Source organism: Oryctolagus cuniculus, chromosome 15 (genome assembly GCF_051225735.1).
Source record: "Oryctolagus cuniculus isolate XC-2025 breed Fujian yellow rabbit chromosome 15, ASM5122573v1, whole genome shotgun sequence".
NCBI lineage: Eukaryota > Metazoa > Chordata > Mammalia > Lagomorpha > Leporidae > Oryctolagus > Oryctolagus cuniculus.
Window position 1 is genome coordinate 64,420,374 of NC_142881.1, and position 21,101 is coordinate 64,441,474.

The following is a 21,101-nucleotide window of genomic DNA, read 5'->3' on the forward strand; positions in this document are numbered from 1 at the left end:
GCCAGTTCGAGACCCAGCTGTTCCACTTCCAATCCAGCTCTTTGCTACGGCCTGGGAAAGCAGTAGATGGCCCCAGTCCTTGGGCCCCTGCACCCGCGTGGGAGACCCGGAAGAAGCTCCTGGCTCCTGGCTTCTCATGGGCATAGCTCTGGCCATTATGGACAACTGGGGAGTGAACCAGCAGATGGAAGATCTCTTTCTCTCTCTGCCTCTCCTTCCTCTCTGTGCAAGTCTGACTTTCAAACAAATAAATAAATCTTTAAAAAATAAGTAAATAAATCTTCCAAAAAATAGATGTAAAAGCAACTAAATTAAAAATATAATGATTACATCCAAGCATCTTCATGAAAGACCAAAAATTCAGACTTCATGAGATTAAAACATGACTTCGAAAGTTTACTCAGAACTCATTTAAATGAAGCAGATCCATCTAAACACAAATTAACCATCATATATTTGGACCAAGGAAACAAGGGAAAGCTACAAATTGCAAAAACAAGTCACAGCGATGCAGTCCTTCACACATCACAGTTCTCTCTCTTTTGCAGCATACCTAAAAATCTCTGAGTCAGAAATGTCTCGATATGGTTCCTGCCACCCATGTGGGAGATCTGGATTGAGTTCCCAGCTCCCAGCTTTGGTCCGTCTCCGTTCTCGTCTTGGCAAGTATTTAGGGAATGAACTAGCATGTGGGAGCACGTGCTCTCTCTCTCTCTTCCTGCCTGAGATCTTGTTTTAAAAACATTAAACGTGAGGGGCCAGCATCATAGCATAGCAGGTAAAACCACCAACTGCAACAACAGCATCACAAACAGTGTGCAGGTTCAAGTTCCAGCTTTTTCACTTGAGATCCAGCTCCCTACTTATGGCCCAAGAAAAGTAGCAAAAGATGGCCCAAGTTCTTGGGCCTCCACCGTCCACCTGGGAGGCCCAGATGAAGCCCCTGGCTTTGGTCTTGCCCAGCCCTGGCAGCTGCATCCATCTGGGGAGTGAACCAGCAGATGGAGGATATTTCTCTCTCTCTGTAAGTCTGACTTTCAAATAAATAAACCTTTTTAAAAATAATATGAAATATGGGGGCCGACACCCGTGGCGCAGTAGGTTAATCCTCTGCCTGTGGCGCCGGCATCTCATATGGGCGCCAGTTCTAATCCCGGCTGCTCCTCTTCCAGTCCAGCTCTCTGCTATGGCCTGAGAAAGCAGTGGAACATGGCCAAGGTCCTTGGGCCCCTGCACCCGCATGGGAGACTGGGAAGAAGCTCCTGGCTCCTGGCTTCAGATTGGCGCAGCTCCAGTCATTGTGGCAATTTGGGGAGTGAAGCAATGGATGGAAGACCTTTCTCTCTGTCTCCCCCTCTCACTGTTTGTAACTCTACCTCTCAAATAAATAAATAAAATATTAAAAAAAAATAATATGAAATACGGTGATGTGAAAAATGGAGAAGTGGGAAATCTTTTCATACTGTTATTACTCAATAAAAAGAGTTTCTTACAAAACCTAGTTTTTACAAATAATAACTTCATTAAAATAATGAATTGTTTATTCTTTCAAAACGACAAATTAGCTTTTCAGGTAAATAAAATAGAAGCACACTTGAGTAAGAATCCTATCACATTAAATCAGCTATTAAAAGGTTTAGGAAAAGAAACCATCAATCTGAGCCATATAGTAATTCTTTCAAGCAAGCAAAGTAAATCATATCCATTTTGGTACTAAACCACAGGCAGATAATTCAGGAGTAAATTTAGAATTGCAATGATTAAGCAAATATCTTCAATATTGACCATCTAGAACTCTCATATTAGTAAGAAGAAATAATTTGAAATAACTGCCATTTAAAAAAATTGGTGGGGCCAGTGCTATGGTGCAGCAGGTGAAGCCGCTGCCTGCAGTGCCAGCATCCCATATGGGTGCCGGTTCAAGCCCTTGCTGCTCCACTTTCAATCCAGCTCTCTGCTATGGCCTGGGAGAGCAGTGGAAGATGGCCCAGGTTCTAGGGTCCCTGTACCCACATGGGAGGCCTGGAGGAGGCTCCTGGCTACTGGCTTCGGATTGGCGCAGCTCCGGCCATTACAGCTGATTGCAAAGTAAACCAGTAGATGAAGGACCTCTCTCTCTCTCTGCCTCTCCTTCTCCCTGTGTTACTCTGACTTTCAAATAAATAAATAAATCTTTCAAAAGATTGATTTGAAAAGCAAAGCGTCAGAGAGAGAGAGAGAGACAGAAAGACCTTCCATCTGCTGGTTTACTCCCCAAAGGCTATAACAGTCAAGTCTGGGCCAGGCAGAAGCCATAAGCCAGAAACTCCATCCTGGTGTCCCACATGAGTGGCAGGGGCCCATGTACTTGGTCTGTCTTCTGCCATGAAGTGGGGCGGCCAGGACTCAAACCAGTCCTCATAAATGGAATACTGGTGCAGTGGCTTAATCCACTGCACCACACGCCAGCCCATCAAGTACTTACCTTGAGAGCACAAAAGATACAGGAATCTCCCATGCACTTGTGAGTTGTGAGCTGCCTAAAACTACGTCGGAAGATGTCCAAGTGCCACAAAACCTGATGAAAATGGTAAAATACATCATTAATCTACAAAGAAGCACAATTAACTTTAAATTGAAGAGCTAGGGCAAACATAGGTAATGGCTGCAAAAGATTTATTTCTAAGAGAAAGCTACTTCTTTTTTTAAAGATTGATTTAGTTATTTATTTCCTTAAAAGGCAAGAGTGACAGAGAGAAGGATAGAGAGATAGAGAGCTTCCATCTGCTCGTTCATTCCCCAAATGGGTACAACAGCCAGGTCTGGGCCATACCAAAGCCAGGAGCCAGGTGTCAGGAATTCTACCCTGGTCTTCCATTCAGGAGAAAGGGGCCCAAGTACTTGAGTCATCTTCTACTAGCTCCCCAAGTTCATCAGCACAAAGCTGGATCAGAAGCAGGGTAGCTAGGATTGTACCTGCCTGATGATGCCAGTGGAGGCTTAATCTATTGCACTGCAACAGTAGCCCCAGAAAGCTCATTCCAGTATATTAAAACACACACACACACACACACACACACACACACACGGCAAGATATCTAACAAAGGAACAAATGTCCATATGCTGGAAAAGATTAATTTGAACATTAAGAGAAAGTCATGGCAACAATATGGTATAACATAAATTAAATATGACCCTGAGGGGCAGAAGACACAGATTGAGAAACTCAATTCAATTTGAGAAATTTAATTAATCAGAGTACCTAAGTTCAGTTTTTAACTCTGGTTCCCACTTCAAGTTTCCTACCAACGTAGACCCTAAGAGGCAACAGGCAATGTCCCAAGTAATCAGGTCCCTCACCACCCACATTGGAGACCTGGATTGAGTTCCTAGCTTCTAACTTCAGCCCAACTCAATCCTGGCTGTTTCAGGCATTTGGGGAGTGAACTGGCAGATGGGAGCTATATCTGTCTGTCTTGTCTGTCTACCCATCTTGCTCTCTCTCTGCTTTTCAGATTAAAAAAAAAAAAATGTGATCCTGAAAAGGAAATTTATGGGTCACAAGCTATAGAATAAGGGTCTCTTTAATGATTCACTCAAGAAAAGCAAGAATATTTTAAAACCATTTGGGGCCATTTGGGGAGTGAACCAGTAGATGGAAGACACCTCTCTCTCTCTCTGTCTCTCTCTCTCTGTCTCTGTCTTTCTCTCTGTGTAACTCTGTCTTTGAAATAAATAAAATAAATCTTTTTTTTTTTTTTAAAGAATCCTCGGGGGCCACTGTTGTGGCATAGCAAGTAAAGCCATTGTCTACAGTGCAGGCATCCCATATGGGCACCTGTTCAAGTCCCAGCTGCTCCACTTCCGATCTAGTTCTCTGCTGTGGCCTGTGAAGGCAGTAGAAGATGACCCAGGTCCTTGGGCCCCTGCACCCATGTGGGAGACTCAGAGGAGTCTCCTGGCTCCTGGCTTCGGATCATCACAGCTCTGGCCGTTGCAACCAATTGGGGAGTAAACCAGCGGATGGAAGACTTCTCTCTCTCTGCCTCTCCTTCTCTTTCTGTGTAACTCTGACTTTCAAATAAATCAATAAATTAAAAAAAAAAAAAAGGAATCCTCAATCTTTGAACCTTTCTGAGACAGATGTGACCTCCTAAGACAATTCTGGCTCTGCTTCTGATGCCAGCTTCCTGCAAATGTGCAACCTGAAAGGCAGCAGGTGATGGCTCAAGTACTTGTGTCCCTGTCACCCACATGAGAGAACCACATGGAGTTCCAAACTCCTAGCTTGGGCCTGGTTCAGCTCTAGTTGTTGCAAACATATGGAGAACGAACCAAAAGATGAAAGATTCCTCTCTTCAGCAGCTTTCCCAGGCCATTAAGCAAAGAGCTGGACTGGAAGTGGAGCAGCTGGGACTCAAAATGTTACCCATATAGGGACACTGGTGCTGCAGGTGGAGGCTTAATCTACTATGCCACAGTACCAGCCTCAAGGACACAAGTTCTTGAGCCATCACTTGCCACCTCCCAGGATGCACATTAGGAGGAAGCTGGAATCTAAAACAGAGCCAGGACTCAAACTCAGGCACTCCAATTTGCAATGAAGGCACCTTAAGCAGCATTTTGATTGCTATAACAAATGCCCACCTCTAAATAACACCTTTTTGTTTGTTTTTTTTTTGTTTTGTTTTGTTTTTGTTTTTGTTTTTTTGACAGGCAGAGTGGACAGTGAGAGAGAGAGACAGAGAGAAAGGTCTTCCTTTGCCGTTGGTTCACCCTCCAATGGCCGCCGCGGCCGGCGCACTGCGCCTATCCAATGGCAGGAGCCACGTGCTTCTCCTGGTCTCCCATGGGGTGCAGGGCCCAAGCACTTGAGCCATCCTCCACTGCACTCCCTGGCCACAGCAGAGAGCTGGCCTGGAAGAGGGGCAACCGGGACAGAATCCGGTGCCCCGACCGGGACTAGAACCGGGTGTGCTGGCGCCGAAAGGCGGAGGATTAGCCTAGTGAGCCGCGGCGCTGGCCTAAATAACACCTTTTTATAACAAATGTATTAAGTTCAACTTATCTGTAGCAAACACTGCTTTCATATCAAAAGTTAGAACATTATAGGAAAGGCACTATGGCACAGCAGATTAAACCGCTGCTGGGGATGCCCATATCCCATATGGGAGATTACCTAGTACAAATCCTGACTACTCTGAACTTCCAAGTTAGCTTCCTGCTAATGTGCCTGGGAGGAAGCAGATGATGGCTCAAGTATTTGTGTTCCTGTCATCCACATGGGAGAGCTCCTGACTTTAGCCTGGCCTATTCTCAGTTGTTACAGGCATTTGAGTAGTGAATCAGTGGATGGAAGATCTCGATTCATTCTCTCTCTCTCTCTCTCTCATGCTGTTTTTCAAATAAATAAATAAATAAATCTTTTTTAAGTTACAATATTAGCTCATAGTTACAATTATATTCAACTTGCAACATGATTATAATAGAGACTCCAAAACCATCAATGTCTCAATCTTTAAGTATAGATAAAGAAATATGTATGTGTGTACATACAGCATTTGTTGTATAAGGCACTAGAAATTAAAATGGAAAGTAACAAATATTGTTTCAATTGGCAATATAGCTACCACACATAGAAAGAAACAGAATTACAAAAACAGGATTATGGCCAAGAAGGAGATAAATACACATCTATATCTATTGCCTGTTTCTAAATTATGAAAAGTTTTATCAGTATATAAAGCCATTCAAAAAACTCATATGCATCATCTAGGGGAAAAATCTGACGAATCCTAGTTAACTGCATAAAATTTGTGATAGTGATGAAGGAAAGTACATAAACTCTTTTTGAAGATTTAAAGCATATGATTTTTTTTAATGTTTTCAAACAAAAACTTGGAAATTTGAGAGTATAAAATTTTTATTACATAGGTAAGTTTGGCAAGATTCTTGTATAATAAATGAGGAAACTCAGATACTATTACCTGTATTAGGTTAGTCTGTTTACACAAGAGCTAAAACTAGAATCCAGATCTCATAATTCTCAAGTTCAGTGCTATTTATACCAAATGCACTGTCTTTTCTTTTTTTGTTTGTTTGTTTTTAAAGATTTATTTATTTATTTAAAAGCAGAGAGAGAGAGAGAGAGAGAGAGACCTTCCATTGGCTGGGTCACTCCCCAAAAGACTATAACAGCCAGTGAGTGCTGGGCCAGGCTGAGCCAGAGTCTGGAACTCCATCTGGGTCTCCCATGTGAACTCAGGGGCCCAAAGACTAGGGCCATCTTTCACTACTTTCCCAGGCATATTAGCAGGGAGCTGGATTGGAAGTGGAGCAAGTGAGACTCATACCAGCACTCACACAGGATGCCAGCCTTGCAGGTAGCTTAACTCTGTGCCAAAACACTGGCCCCAAGTTAATACTTTATCTAAGTATAACTACCTTGGTTAGCAGATTTCATTTACTTTTACTCTGAAAAGCAGAATAGAAGGGACAGTAATTACTTAAATGTTAGACCACAGGGGATGGATCCAATAAACTAAGAGCCTGAATGGACAGTCAGGAATTTTGAAATTCTGAGACTACTATGGTGGCAAACAATAGCAAACAGGCAAATCTAGGGTAAATAATCACTTTGGGAGAATTTACTTTCCACTAGCTCTGTTCAAGTATATCTGACAAGATACCAATCATGAGCTAATACATGAGAGGGCACCGAGGGGTAAACTGGACAAACATTGGACTCCCTTCAGTGTGCAGGCCGGGAGTCTGAATATTATGAGAGAAGAACAATATGCCTGCAAGTCTTTCACTTGTGAAAAGAATTTTGTTTTCTATAATAAAGAAAAGCAAATACAGTAATAAGACCTGTAGTTGCAAAAGAAAACTTTATAGACTGATGAGGAAAAAAGTAATAAACAAGTAGGAAGATCACCTGGTTCATGTAACCTTCCTTTGCACAGGTAAATAATCATTGTTATTATTATTATTTCTATTATCATTATCAACAGATCGTTTTATAAATGAGGTAATAGAGATTCAAAGACAAAGCAGCCTGCCTAAAATTACATAAATAAAACTTTAAAAATGATCTGAGGTTACTGAGTTCAAACCAAGACTGTGAAAGTATTATATTTAAGAGTTCCCAGAAATACAGTATGGGAGACTAACAGTCAAAATTTACCAAAAATAAATAAATAAATAAATAAATAAATAAATAAAGCAATGACCCTTACCTGCAGGGCACTGTTGAGGAAGCAGCTGTTTTGCCCCGGCTCATTGCTGAGGCCTTTGCTGGGGGCTATGGAGGTTGAGCTTCGAGGTGCAAACATCCCTTGGACACTACCACGGCTCCCTGAAAAGTAATTTCTCTTCCAAGACATTATTGTTCACATTTAGCCTAAGAACACAGAGAAGGTTTTATTTCTTTATGGCAGAGAATTTTCATCTGCCGAAGTCCTCAAAGGAAAGGAAATTCAGAATTTAGTGAATTTATCATGAAAGATTTTGAGTTTACAACTTTCCAAGCATCACACATGAAACTCAAGGGGCTCAGGTATCCTCTCAGATCCAGATGAGAGAACCAGCCCTCACTTGCTCCAAACAATGTCACATGGCACAGGATTAATGCAAACAGAGAAATCCCAAGTATAGATTTCTTCAATTTTTCTTCAACTGCCTCCAAAAGCCCTGGTGCATTGGATGTAATCCTCAACTCCAGCGGTATCCAGGATCAGAGTAAGACTTGTTCTTCAGGCTTGTTTACAATGCTTCTTGTGGAATGAAGACTTTTCCAACTAGAAGGTGAGGCACACAGATAAGCAGGAATCCAACATAACTCTCCTTGTTCTCTGTGGTCTTGTCCCAACATTCTCTGAAATAAAAATTCAAGTTCTAAGCAACTGACAAAGATTCCACAAAGCCAAAAAGTTGGTTTAGATTATCTGGAGTTTTTGTTGATGTTCTTCTTCATAATGTGCCCCAACTTCTATCGTCCCGTCCAGATCTCCAGAAAGTTTCTTCTCCTCCTTTCTTCTGAGACTAGAATAGCAAGCCGTGCCAGAGAGCTTTAACAGAAAGAAAAAATCAAAAGCTTGCGTCACTTAATGACTCTACTGGCTTTGCACTGTTCTGCCAAGATCAACGTTGCCTCACCTCTCACATAAACTTGAAACCTTGGCAAACAATGCCAAAAAAGAAGGAAAAAAACCCAAACAACAACAAAAAGAAACACTCAAGCTAAAGAGGAAAAAAAAGAAGTGTGAGCAGCTTTACGTTCATAAGAAATGTCATGAAAATTTCTTCAAATGGAAGATGATTGGGATAGAAATAAAAACCAAATAGAAACTTTCCAGAAGCAGGCTAGCAAAAAAACAAATAAAAAATTCACCAAGTAAAACACAAAACAAACTAGGAACCCAGTTTCTTCTGGGTGTTGTTGGGTAAAGTACTTTTCTAAAGGTGTTTTCCGTGGGTATACTTATGAAAATCTGCTTAAAAGTGGGAGGGACAAACTGGCAGTCTGGATTGTATTCTGAATAAAGATGTCCCAGACAAACACCCACAGTAAGTAAACCACAGGTCCTTAACATGCAGTCCAAGAGAATTAAATCTTTTCCTGCCTTGTTTGTTGATTTTTGCTACAGAATCAGAGGGATAATTTGGGGCACAAATCACTTAATCCTCAGATTATATTCAAGGGGCTCACAATCAGAGGCCATCCATTGATCAACCTTACTTTCCCACTAATTAAAATGCCAGTGAGGCAACAGTGAGCAATTTCAAACAAGCATTTTCCCTCCAAAGAAATCATTTAATGTCCAGATTTAAGTTTTCCTACAAGACTGCCATTTCTGCATAGGGAAAAAATTAAGAATAATTTGTTAAATTTGTTTTCTAAAAGTTCTTCAACTCTCTCCCTTCCTTCCCACCATAATATGCATCACTAAAAAAGCAAAAATGCTGTGACATCTTAATCATTCTCTGAAAGATCACTTAGCATTATCCACAGCATGTCCAGTGGAAAAACTGAAGCACAGGAATATTAAATGGTTGCATAAGACTGTTTTTCCCCTTCTTTAAATTCTCAGACTATTTATAATCTTTATAATCTACATGTCACAAAGTATTTGATTATATACTATACTGTCATATTATTCACTATGTTTTATTACTCTCTATTTGTTTTATATGGTATCACTCATGTATCCTGAACCTGCCTTTATAAAATGAAATATTGACTACTGTCAGCTACATGTTAAAATTATGCTTACAGTCCTTATTTCATCTTCATAAGAGCCCTATCAGGTAGGTATTAATAGTTCAATTTTACAGAACAGTAAAGTGAGGCTTGAAGAAATTAACTTGCCCAGTACAGAAACAATGATGAACAGGACTGTTTGACTATTACACTGTGATTTAATTATGTGTTTGATATGCTATTCCAAAAGTTCCTATCACAGTACTTGTCATAAGGATGCACTCAATAAATATTAACATGGTGTCAGGAGGGAATGACACCACCCACACAGACTCCAAGACCCTCACCTGTCTATGCACACCCTCATGCACACCCTACTCAAGGCCGCTAATCAACTTCCAACAAGCTATGCAGCATTCCTTTAGCTCAAGTGCTGCAAAGCAGTGACAAGTACCAAGCCTTCGCTTTGCTCTCAGCCAAAGGACTTGGCAGGCAGGTGAGGTTTCCAGTATCCACATTAGGAGCTTACTGAAACTCAGTCTGCCTATGACACATACAGCTGAGTACAGGGAGCAAAGGAAAAAAAAAAAAAGTCAGTAACAGAAAGATTCTCAGGCTCTGAATGGCATCATTCATAATGCAAGGTAAGGTAATAAGTTCTCACACTTCTAGGTGTGTCAGAAACTATAAGGGAGAGCCCAAAGAACAAAGGCAAGAGAGGCAACAAATGGTCTGGAGAATTACTAATGATGAAAACATTTCACTGAAGTTACAGGTCCAGCAACAAATAACATAATCCTTCTCTACTACCTACCTACATAGATCTAACAACCTATTTTTAAAAAGAAAAAGAACTCCTTAGGCAACACTGAAGAATTCAGGTATAAGAACATAATGTCTGGGGCCAGTGCTATGGCATAATAGGTTAAGCCTCTGCCTGCTTTCCCAGCATCCCATATGGGCACCGGTTCCAGTCCCAGCTGTGCCACTTCCAATACAGCTCCCTGCTAATGGCCTAGGAAAGCAGTAGAAGATAGCCCAAGTGCTTGGGCCCCTGCACCCATGTGGGAGACCTGGAAGAAGCTCCTGGCTCTTGGTTTCAGATCTGGCCATTGCAGCCATTTGGGGAGTGAACCAGTGGATTGAAGATCTCTCTCTCTCTGTCTGTAACTCTGACTTTCAAATAAATAAATAAATCTTTTTAAAAAAGAACATATCTGCGATTTACTTTGAGGTGGTTCAAAAGGAAAAAAATTAGTTGTGCATATCTACTTGTATATGAGGATACTTTAAAAACTTCATGGTGAGGCAGGTATTTAGCCTAGTTAAGATGCTGGTTTAGGTGCTTATGTTCCCTATCAGAGTGCGTGAATTGGATTCCCAGCTCCAACTCTAGCTTCTGACTCCAGCTTTCTGTAGACCATGAGACATAGTGGTGATGATTCAAGTAACTGGGTTTCTGTCACACACACAGAAAATTTGGATTGAACTCTCAGCTTCAAGTTTTGGACCCAGCCCAGCCCCAGCTGTTTCGCACATTTGGGGAGTAAACCAATGGATGGGACTCTCTCTCTCCCCCTCTCTCTGCCTTTCACCTAAACTAAACAACAACAAAAGAAATCATGTAAAAATGGAATTAAAAGGTAAATTTATTTTTGTACAAAAACATAATCCCAGTGAGACAAGGTCTCCTGACTTTGTATTCTGAATCTGTAAAACACAGACATAACATCAACTTCACAAAGTGGTTGAGATTAAGGCAACAGTTTGACAAAATATCAGGACATTTGAAAACAAAGAATGAATAATGAGTTCACTGAATGAGTGAACTGCTGCGCTTAAAAGTAGAAAAACTTTGTTTTGGGGTTCTCAGAACATTAGAAGTTATAAACCACCATGAGTAAGTCTTCTAGTTGTACAAAAAGAACAACTTGCCTCACAAGGGACAAGTGATGTATCAGCACAAATTAACTACCTATTGAAAGATTTTAATTTCACAACTATTTTTAAAATAAAAATTTTAACTTAAAAAGAAAATAACTGAGCCTGTTGCAAGGTAACATTTTAAAAGGTCTTCAAAGAATGATCATGCAACACTGATCAATGATTCAAATGGAAAAAACACGATCAGCATCCCATGACAAGCAATAAAGTCAAAAGTAATCCAAACACTGTGAAGTCAAACATTATCATACTAAGACAGACAAATAGCTTAACCAGAGAAAAGTTGCTCACATTCCTAGCTCTGTTCATCTACATGGTACTTCAAAACAATCATGGGAAAATGGAATCAAAATATATTTATTTTGGTGCAAAATAAATTGGAAACCATGTAGTGTTTTCAGAACACACATTTTCCACAAATTTTTGAAGAGCCTTTGCATATCCAATTTCAGAAATATTTCACACTAAAAATCAACTTATCTTTGGCAGAGCGCCAGAGAGAGAATAAGAGAAGGAGAGATATCTTCCATCCATGGGTTCACTACTCAAAAATGGCCACAACGGCTGGGGCAGGCTGAAGCCAGGATCCAGGAACTCCACCTGGGTCTCCCTAGTGCATGGCAGAGGCTCAAGTATCTAAGCCATCATCCATTGCTTTCTCAGGCATGTTAGCAGGGAGTTGGTTCAGAAACAGAGCAGCCAGGACTCAAACCACTGTGCCACAATGGTGGTCCCTTAAAAAATATTTCTAAAAGCAAATAAATGCCGGCACCGCGGCTCAATAGGCTAATCCTCCGCCTGCGGTGCTGGCACGCTGGGTTCTAGTCCCAGTCGGGGCGCTGGATTCTGTCCTGGTCGCTCCTCTTCCAGACCAGCTCTCTGCTGTGGCCCAGGAAGGCAGTGGAGGATGGCCCAAGTCCTTGGGCCCTGCACCCACATGGGAGACTAGGAGAAGCACCTGGCTCCTGGCTTCAGATCAGCACGGTGCGCCGGGCAGCGGATATTGTGGGGTGAACCAATGGCAAAGTAAGACCTTTCTCTCTGTCTCTTTGTCTCTCTCACTAACTGTCCACTCTGCCTGTCAAAAAAAAAAAAAAAAAAAGGCAAATAAATAATTTTAAAAAATATTCTTGAAAATAAGAAAGAGAAGAGGAAAGGGGGTGGGAGAGAAGGTTGGAGGGCAGACACAGTGGGAAGAATCACCAAGATCATAAAGTTGTAACTGAAATGTATGAAGTACACAACTGCAAAGCAGTATAGTCCTACTTACATACATAAGGACATACTTCTAAGGGTACAACCTAACAACTAGCTATGAGACCCCAAAATCCATTAAGCTGGCTGATAAAAATAGCAGCTTATGTGTTACTAAGATCAAATGGATAGGAACAAGTGGTAAAGATATAGATACAATCAAGAGTTAAAGTGATCATATTAATAGGACTGTTTGGAAACAAAAATAGACAGAATTAAAAAGGAGCAAAGACTCCAACAAGGGAAGCAGTCCATACAGCAGACTCATAGAATAACAACTGCTGTAAGAAGCATTCTGACCTCAGAATCAGCCCTTAAGGCATTCTAGTCTGGCTAGAAAACCAAGACATGATGAGAAAAAAAAAATGTCCTATATAAAGAACGCCTGTGGGTGAGACTCCAGTAGAAAGAAGTGGCCACCAAAGAAAGAGGTACCTTTCTCTGAAGGGAGGAGAGAACTTCTACTTTGCTTATGGCCTTGTCGAGCTACTGGATCCAAAAACCTTTTATAGCTGAAGCAGCTTATGTCAAGTGCCTTGGGTGATCACTGATATCATATATAAGAGTTAAATAAACAAGAGTTATTGTGCACTAACTTCCCATGCAGGACCTCTGTCCACAAAGAGTTACATCATGAGACTTAGTAGTAAAACTTGTTCTCAAGAATCACTTCCTGGGGGCCAGCACTATGGCATAACAGGTAAAGCCGGCACTGCAGGAGGCCGTATGGGTGCAGGTTCAAGTCCTAGCTGCTTCACTTCCTAACCAGCTCTCTGCTATGGCCTGGGAAAGCAATAGAAGATGATCCCAGTCCTTGGGCCCCTGCACCCATGTGGGAGACCCGAAAGAAGCTCCTGGCTCCTGGCTTCAGATCGGCACAGCACCGGCTGTTGTGGCCATTTGGGGAGTAAACTATTGGATGGAAGACATTCTCTCTCTTTCTCTCTCTCTGCCTCTCTGTACCTCTGCCTTTCAAATAAGTTTTAAAAAAAAAAAAGAATCACTTCCTTTTAGTGCATTTAAAGAATATTATAGTGTCTAATAAGTTACAGTCATGTCTAAGAGCTCACAAAAGATATATTATCCTTGGGTTCTTCCTTAAACACAATTCAGTTTCAAAAAAGAAAGAAGGGGGAGGAAGGAAGGGAAAAGAAAAAGAAAAACAAAAGCAAAAACACCTTCGAGAAGCAGAAACAAAGAACAGCCCTTGTTTAGACTGTTGAGGAAAAGTTCTCTTAGATTTTTTTACTCCATTCTTTTTCTTTCTTTCTTTCTTTTTTTAAAGATTTATTTATTTATTTCAGCGTCAGAGTTACACAGACAGAGGAGAGGCAGAGAGAGAGAGAGAGAGAGAGAGAGAGAGGGAGGTCTTCCATTTGCTGGTTCACTCCCAGTAGGCCGCAACAGCTGGAGCTGTGCCGATCTGCAGCCAGGAGCCAGGAGCTTCTTCTGGGTCTCCCACGCAGGTGCAGGGACCCAAGGACTGCGGCCATCTTCTACTGCTTTCCCAGGCCATAGAAAAGAGCTGGATTGGAAGTGGAGCAGCTGGGTTTCGAACCTGGCGCCAAGCCAGAGCGTTAACCCACTGTGCCACAGCACTGGCCCCTCTTTCTTTCTCGGACCAAAGAGGAGAAGGGAGAAGATGAGGGGAGAGTGGGTAGAAGGATGGGAGTAGTGAGAAGAATTACTGTGTTCCTAATGTTGTATTTACTAAATACATATAAATAAATAAATAAAATTCTGAAAAGTTATCAATTAAAATTTTTTTTAAAATCTTCCCTAGGTCCCTGCTGAAGAATAAACTTTTTTTAAACATAGTTCTCAACTCAATCTAATCTTTTTTTTTTTTTTTTTTTTTTTTTTGGACAGGCAGAGTGGACAGTGAGAGAGAAAGACAGAGAGAAAGGTCTTCCTTTGCCGTTGGTTCACCCTCCAAAGGCCACTGTGGCTGGCGCACTGTGGCCGGTGCATTGCGCTGATCTGAAGCCAGGAGTCAGGTGCTTCTCCTGGTCTCCCATGCGGGTGCAGGGCCCAAGCACTTGGGCCATCCTCCACTGCACTCCCGGGTCACAGCAGAGAGCTGGCCTGGAAGAGGGGCAACCGGGACAGAATCCGGCGCCCTGACCAGGACTAGAACCCGGTGTGCCGGCGCCACTAGGCAGAGGATTAGCCTAGTGAGCCGCGGTGCCGGCCTCAATCTAATCTTAATTATGTTATTCTTTTTCCTAGTATTTCCCTATATGAACCAAAGTGTTTTCTCATATTGCATCCTTATTAATTCTACTTGGGATTATCACTATCCATCTTCCCTTCTTTATGAAACCCAGCTTTCCTATCAAACCTCCCTTGCCAAAGTCAAGCCTGAAAGGACTACTCCCATGGCTGATACAAATTATGCTAATTTCTTATAAGGGCAATTAATGCTTATATCAATATTTCTAGAGGCCTCTCTCCCTTTCCAGGTCTCCCCTACTCTCAGAGACTAGAGGTTTTACCTCACCCAATTTGAAAATAGGGAATGGATGCAAATCAGAAGCCAATTATGTTACATCCACATTCCTGTGATTATTATGGAACACATCACAGGATTTTACTAATTTCTCTTTATAAAATTTATTTTAAAGGCAGAGAAATAGAGAGAGATCTTCCAATCTCTGGTTCACTCCCTAAATACTCACAATAATGAAGGCTAAAAGCAACACTTAAACCAGGAGCCCAGAATTCAATCACGGTCTCCCAGATGGGTGGCAGGGACCCAGGAACTTGGGTCATCTCAACTACCACCTCCCAGGTGTGCATTAGCAGGGAACTGGAATTGGAAGAGAAGTGTTATTCAAAGCCAAGTTCTCCAATATGAGATGCAGGCATCCCAAGAGGGTATCTTAACAGCTGTACCAAACACCTACCCCTATCATCTCCTTCATTTGTCATATCACCTATCTTTCTATTTATAAACTGTGATTCTAATTAAAAAGTATGATTCTAAACACATACATATAGATTTTTTAAACTTTCTATACAACTGCTTCATCTTATAAAGCAAGATATTCTATTTTATTTATTTTTTTATTATTTTTTATTTTTTTGACAGGCAGAGTGGACAGTGAGAGAAGAGACAGAGAGAAAGGTCTTCCTTTTTGCTGTTGGTTCACCCTCCAATGGCTGCCGCGGCCGGCGCACTGCGGCCGGCGCACCGCGCTGATCTGATGGCAGGAGCCAGGTACTTCTCCTGGTCTCCCATGGGGTGCAGGGCCCAAGCACTTGGACCATCCTCCACTGCACTCCCTGGCCACAGCAGAGAGCTGGCCTGGAGGAGGGGCAACCGGGACAGAATCCGGCGCCCCGACCGGGACTAGAACCCGGTGTGCCGGCGCCGCAAAGTGGAGGATTAGCCTAGTGAGCCACGGCGCCGGCTAAAGCAAGATATTCTAATATTAATGTGACTCAGTTACAACTTCAGGTATTTCTTATAGTCAATATAAATACTTTGATGAATATCACGCAGTTTGAGGCTGATGAGATCAGTGAGATAATTTTGTACAATGCCTGCAAGAGTCATACCCTAGAGCCAGGGCTGTGGCACAGCTGTTTAAAGCCCTGACCTGAAGCACTGGCATCCCATATGGGCACTGGTTTGAGTCCCGGCTGCTCTTCTTCTGATCCAACTCTCTGCTATGGCCTGAGAAAGCAATAGAAGATGGTCCAAGTGTTTGGGTCCCTGCACCCACATGGTCGATCTGGAAGAAGTTCCTGGCTCTGGATCAGCTCAGCTTCAACCATTGCATCCATCTGGGAAGTGAACCAGTGGATGGAAGACCTCTCTCTCTGTAACTCTTTCAAACAAATAAAAATAAATCTTTAAAAAAAAAAAAAAAAGAGTCGTTAGCCTTAGATAACGGCTTTAAAAAAAAAAACTTGGGGCTGGCACTGTAGCATAGCAGGTAAAGCCACTGCCAGAAGTGCTGGTATCTCATATGGGTGCCAGTTCAAGTCCCAGCTGTGGCACTTCTGATCCAGCTCTCTGCTATGGCCTGGGAAAGCAGTAGAAGATGGCCCAAATGCTTGGCCCCTGCATCTGCGTGGAGGACCTGGACAAAATTCCTGGCTCCTGGCTTCAGATTGCCCTGCTCCAGCCATTCTAGCCATTTGAGGAGTGCACAGTAGATGGAAGACTTCTCTCCTCTCTCTCTCTCTCTCTCTCTCTTTCTCTGCCTTTGCATCTCTGTAACTCTACCTTTCAAACAAATAAATCTTTAAAAAAAAAAAAATGGAAGCACTTCTTAAGCCTAGCACATTAAAGAAAAAAAAAACCTCATAAGTATGCATTATCTGTCCAGTGGCCATCTGTTCCAAGTAAATGATGATTAAGAACCATCAATATGGCTGGCACAGCGGCTCACTAAGCTAATCCTCCACTTTGCGGCGCCGGCACACGGGGTTCTAGTCCCGGTCGGGGCGCCGGATTCTGTCCCGGTTGCCCCTCTTCCAGGCCAGCTCTCTGCTGTGGCCAGGGAGTGCAGTGGAGGATGGCCCAGTACTTGGGCCCCGCACCCCATGGGAGACCAGGAGAAGTACCTGGCTCCTGCCATCGGATCAGCGCGGTGCGCCGGCCACAGTGTGCCGGCCGCGGCAGCAATTGGAGGGTGAACCAACGGCAAAGGAAGACCTTTCTCTCTGTCTCTCTCTCTCACTGTCCACTCTGCCTGTCCAAAAAAAAAAAAAAAAAAAAAAAGAACCATCAATACCTGGTAATGGCAACTAAGTTGAATATGTAAATTTTTTCATATTTAAATTAAAATTGATTAATAGCCTCTTACCTAGTACTCCTATATGATTGATTTTTCCCCTATAGCAGTAACAACCAAAGGGGTAACAGAATCCTGCAGACAACTGTCCCAGACGTTAAAAAAAAAAAATCACATACTACAGGCCACATAACAACTGGAATAAATTCCTGATTATTCCCAAAGACTTTTGGCAGAAACTGTATCATCATCATCTTCATATACATTTACTAGTTTCTGGCCATGCCCTTAAACCATGGAATAACTGATCACAGGTAGAAAGAAGAGAATCAGCTCATCAGAATTTTATTACTGTGTTGCTCTCAACTCTGAAAAAGACACAGGGATAGGTAACGTCAGATATACTTCTATGGAAGTAGAACCAAAAATTTGTGTGGAAGGAAGCATATAATTTTATTACCTTTTTCCTTGTATAGTAGACCCACTAAATTATATATCCCACATTGTTTACAAGCCTTCTGTGAGCAGACCAAAAACCTCCTCATGCATGAGCTGATGGGAAACAGTGGGTCTCAATCTTTTTGCAGACCTCTATATCACAAGGCAAACACTAATGAGCCTACGCTTCAAGGCTCCTCTCTTACACAGGCCCCAAGACTCAATAACTAATTTTCTATTTTTAAAAATATTTGAGGGGGCCAGCGTCGTGGCTCAATAAGCTAATCCTCGCCTGCAGCGCTGGCACACCGGGTTCTAGTCCTGGTCAGGGCGCCGGATTCTGTCCCGGTTGCCCCTCTTCCAGGCCAGCTCTCTGCTGTGACCTGGGAGTGCAGTGGAGGATGGCCCAAGTCCTTGGGCCCTACTGCTGGTCTCCTGTATGGGATCAGCGTGGCTTCTGGCTTCTGGCTTCGGCTTCAGATCAGCATGGTGCGCCGGCCGCAGCGGCCATTGCAGGGGTGAACCAATGGAAAAAGGAAGACCTTTCTCTCTGTCTCTCTCTCTCACTGTCTACTCTGCCTGAGAAAAAAAAAATTTTTTTGAGGGGCCCGGCGTTGTGGCATAGTGAGTTAAGCCACTGCCTAAGACACTGGCATCCCATATAGACATTAGTTGGTGTCCTGGCTGCTCTGCTTCTGATCCAGCTCCCCTGCTAATGTGCCTAGAAAAACAGCAGAAGATGGCCCATATCCTTGGCCCCCTAGAGCCACATGGGAGACCCAGTGGAGTTCCAAGCTCCTGGCTTCTACCTGGCCAGCCTAGTCATTTCAGCCATTTAAGGAGTGAACCAGTGGATGGAAGATCTGTGTGTGTGTGTGTGTGTGTGTGTGTATTCTCCCTCTCATTCTACCTTTCAAATGAATATAAACAAAATATTTTAAAATAATTATATATTTAGGAGTAGGCATTTAGCCTAGTAGTTAAGGCACCTGCATTCCATAATAGGAGTGCCTGAGTTTGAATCCCAACTCTGGATCTTAAATCTACCTTCCTGCCACGATATAGACCTGGAGAAGCAGTGATTACAGGTCAAGAAGTGGATGAGGTTCCTGCCACCCATGCTGGAGAGCTGGATTGTGTTCTCAGCGCTGACTTCAGCACAGGCCCCACTGCAAGCACTTGAGGAGTGAACCACCAGAAGGAGCTCCCTGACTCTCTCAAAAACAAATAAAAATAATTTTTAAAAGCAAATATCCCGGTTGCCCCTCTTCCAGGCCAGCTCTCTGCTGTGGCCCAGGAAGGCAGTGGAGGATGGCCCAGGTGCTTGGGCCCTGCACCCGCATGGGAGATCAGGAGAAGCACCTGGCTCCTGGCTTCAGATCAGTGCAGTGCGCCAGCCGCAGGGCGCCAACCGCAGCGGCCATTGGAGGGTGAACCAACGGTAAAAGAAGACCTTTCTCTATGTCTCTCTCTCTCTCACTGTCCACTCTGTCTGTCATAAAAAAAAATAAATAAAAAAGAATAAAAAATAAAAAATGAATGCATGTGACTGAGACCAATTAAGACTACACAGGATTTGTTCCTGCATAATCTGAGAGCCTTTTGAGGAAACCAGATATAAGGTGTAGGAAGCATAGAACAGGAAGTCTTTTAAAGGAATTCATTTCTCAAACAACTAAATAAATTTTAAGGGCCAGGACTGTGGTGTAGGTTAAGCCTCTGCCTCAGTGCTGGCATCCCATATGGACAACAGTTCAAGTCCCAGCTGCTCCTCTTCCAATCCAGCTCTCTGCTATGGCCTAAGAAAGCAGTAGAAGATGGCCCAAGTGCTTGGGCCTGTGCACCCATGTAGGAGACCTGGAAGAAGCTCCTTGGCTTCAGATTTGCCTAGCTCTGGCCTTTGCAGCCGTTTCAGGGGGTGAACCAGCAGACGGAAGAACTTTCTATCTGTCTCTCCCTCTCTGTCTGTAACTCTACCTCTCAAATAAAATCTTTTTAAAAAATAAATTTTAATAAAGTCACTAAGTACAGTTGTAATCCCATATGTAGAGACTCTATGACATTTATCCAAGTGATAATTTCAGAGTGTCTCCACCAAGAAATGTATTAACAACAAAGGGAAAGATATTAACTTTACAATGGAGAAAACCAGCAAAAACCATCTCAACCAAATGAGCCAGGTCAAAATCACCAGTACTAACAAAAACTGACATCATGAGTGTCATGATACAATGCAGTAAAAAGGAAGCAGCATTATTTCTGTGGTAGTCTTGCCTGAATCACATAATCTCAGTCCAAATATGAGAAAATATCAGAGGGACATCTGACAAAAGACTGAGAAACTTTCACAGAATACAAGACACTAAGGAAGAAAAATAACTAAAATGCCATATGCGGGGGCTAGTGTTGTGGTTCAATGGGTTAAACTGCCACTTGTGATGCATATGATCCCATATGATCACCAGTGTGAGTTACAGCTGCTCCACTTCTGATTCAGCTCCCTTATAATGTACTTGGGAAAGCAGTGGAAGATGGCTTAAGTGCATAGGCCCCTGTCACACATGAAGGAGATGGGGATGGAGTTCCAGGCTCCTGGCTTCAGCATGGCCCAGCTCCAGTCATTGCAGCCATTTGGGGAGTAAACCAAAACATGGAAGATCTCTCTCCATGTCTCCCTCTCTCTAACTCTGCCTTTCAAATAAATAAATAAAATCTTTAATGGCCGGCGCTATGGTGCAGCGGGTTAATGCTCTGGCCTGAAGCGCCAGTGTCCCATATGGGCTCTGGTTCAAGACCTTGGCTGCTCCACTTCCAATCCAGCTCTCTGCTATGGCCTGGGAAAGCAGTAGAAGATGGCCCCAGTCATTGGGCCCCTGCACCCATGTGGGAGACCCAGAAGAAGCTCCTGGCTCCTGGCTTCGGATCGGCGCAGCTCTGGCTGTTGTGGCCATCTGGGGAGTGAACCATCGGATGGAAGATATCGCTCTCTCTCTCTCTCTCTCTCTGTGTGTGTAACTCTGACTTGTAAATAAAGAAATAAATCTTTAAAAAAAATCATTTTAAAAATAAGTAAATTTAAAATAAGAATAATCATAATATAGGTAGTTGGACCAAGAGCAAGATAGAGTTACAGGAATTTACAGAGAAAGAAGAAACATTAACCTAGTTTCTGAACCTGGTAACCAGTAAAAATTCCATGTGAAACCTCTTGGTTCACTATGTTTAACATCACAGTATAGCAGTTACTGATGTAAGTTTTATTAGTTCAGGAATCCATTTTTCAGAGCTTGATTTATTCTAGAAGGAAGTAATAAAAAAAAGTTTAAAAATCTACCAGATCAAGGGTAAGTAATGTAAAGTAACAGAGGCTTGTTGGGGGTGATGGAGTGAAGGGCTCTTGTTTCTAAATTATGTAAAATTCATAGATCAAGTATCTTTAATCTGTAACTTCCTTATGTAAAGTAAAACTAAAATAGGAATTCAAACTCACGTCCCTGGAAACAGAATGAAAGGGGTCTGTACCAGAGGTACCAATCAT

General features: G+C 42.5%; 1 protein-coding gene across 49 annotated transcripts in view; it reads right to left on the bottom strand.

Annotated features, from left to right (window-relative positions):
• Positions 1 to 21,101, bottom strand: part of USP54 (ubiquitin specific peptidase 54) — a 148,071-nt gene that overhangs the window by 83,615 nt on the left and 43,355 nt on the right. For 39 of the 49 annotated variants that reach the window (XR_016220956.1, XR_016220957.1, XR_016220950.1 and 36 more), the window contains 2 exons: positions 7,219 to 8,049; positions 2,465 to 2,557 (listed from right to left, as the gene is read on the bottom strand). Coding sequence is in view for 33 of the 49 variants with exons in the window: in XM_089313451.1 (XP_089169577.1) it covers positions 2,465 to 2,557; positions 7,219 to 7,365 (240 nt within the window). In the remaining 16 variants the exon portion in view is untranslated. The remainder of the gene's footprint in view (positions 1 to 2,464; positions 2,558 to 7,218; positions 8,050 to 21,101) is intronic. The other 10 variants (XR_016220954.1, XR_016220955.1, XM_089313448.1 and 7 more) reach the window with 1 other exon arrangement.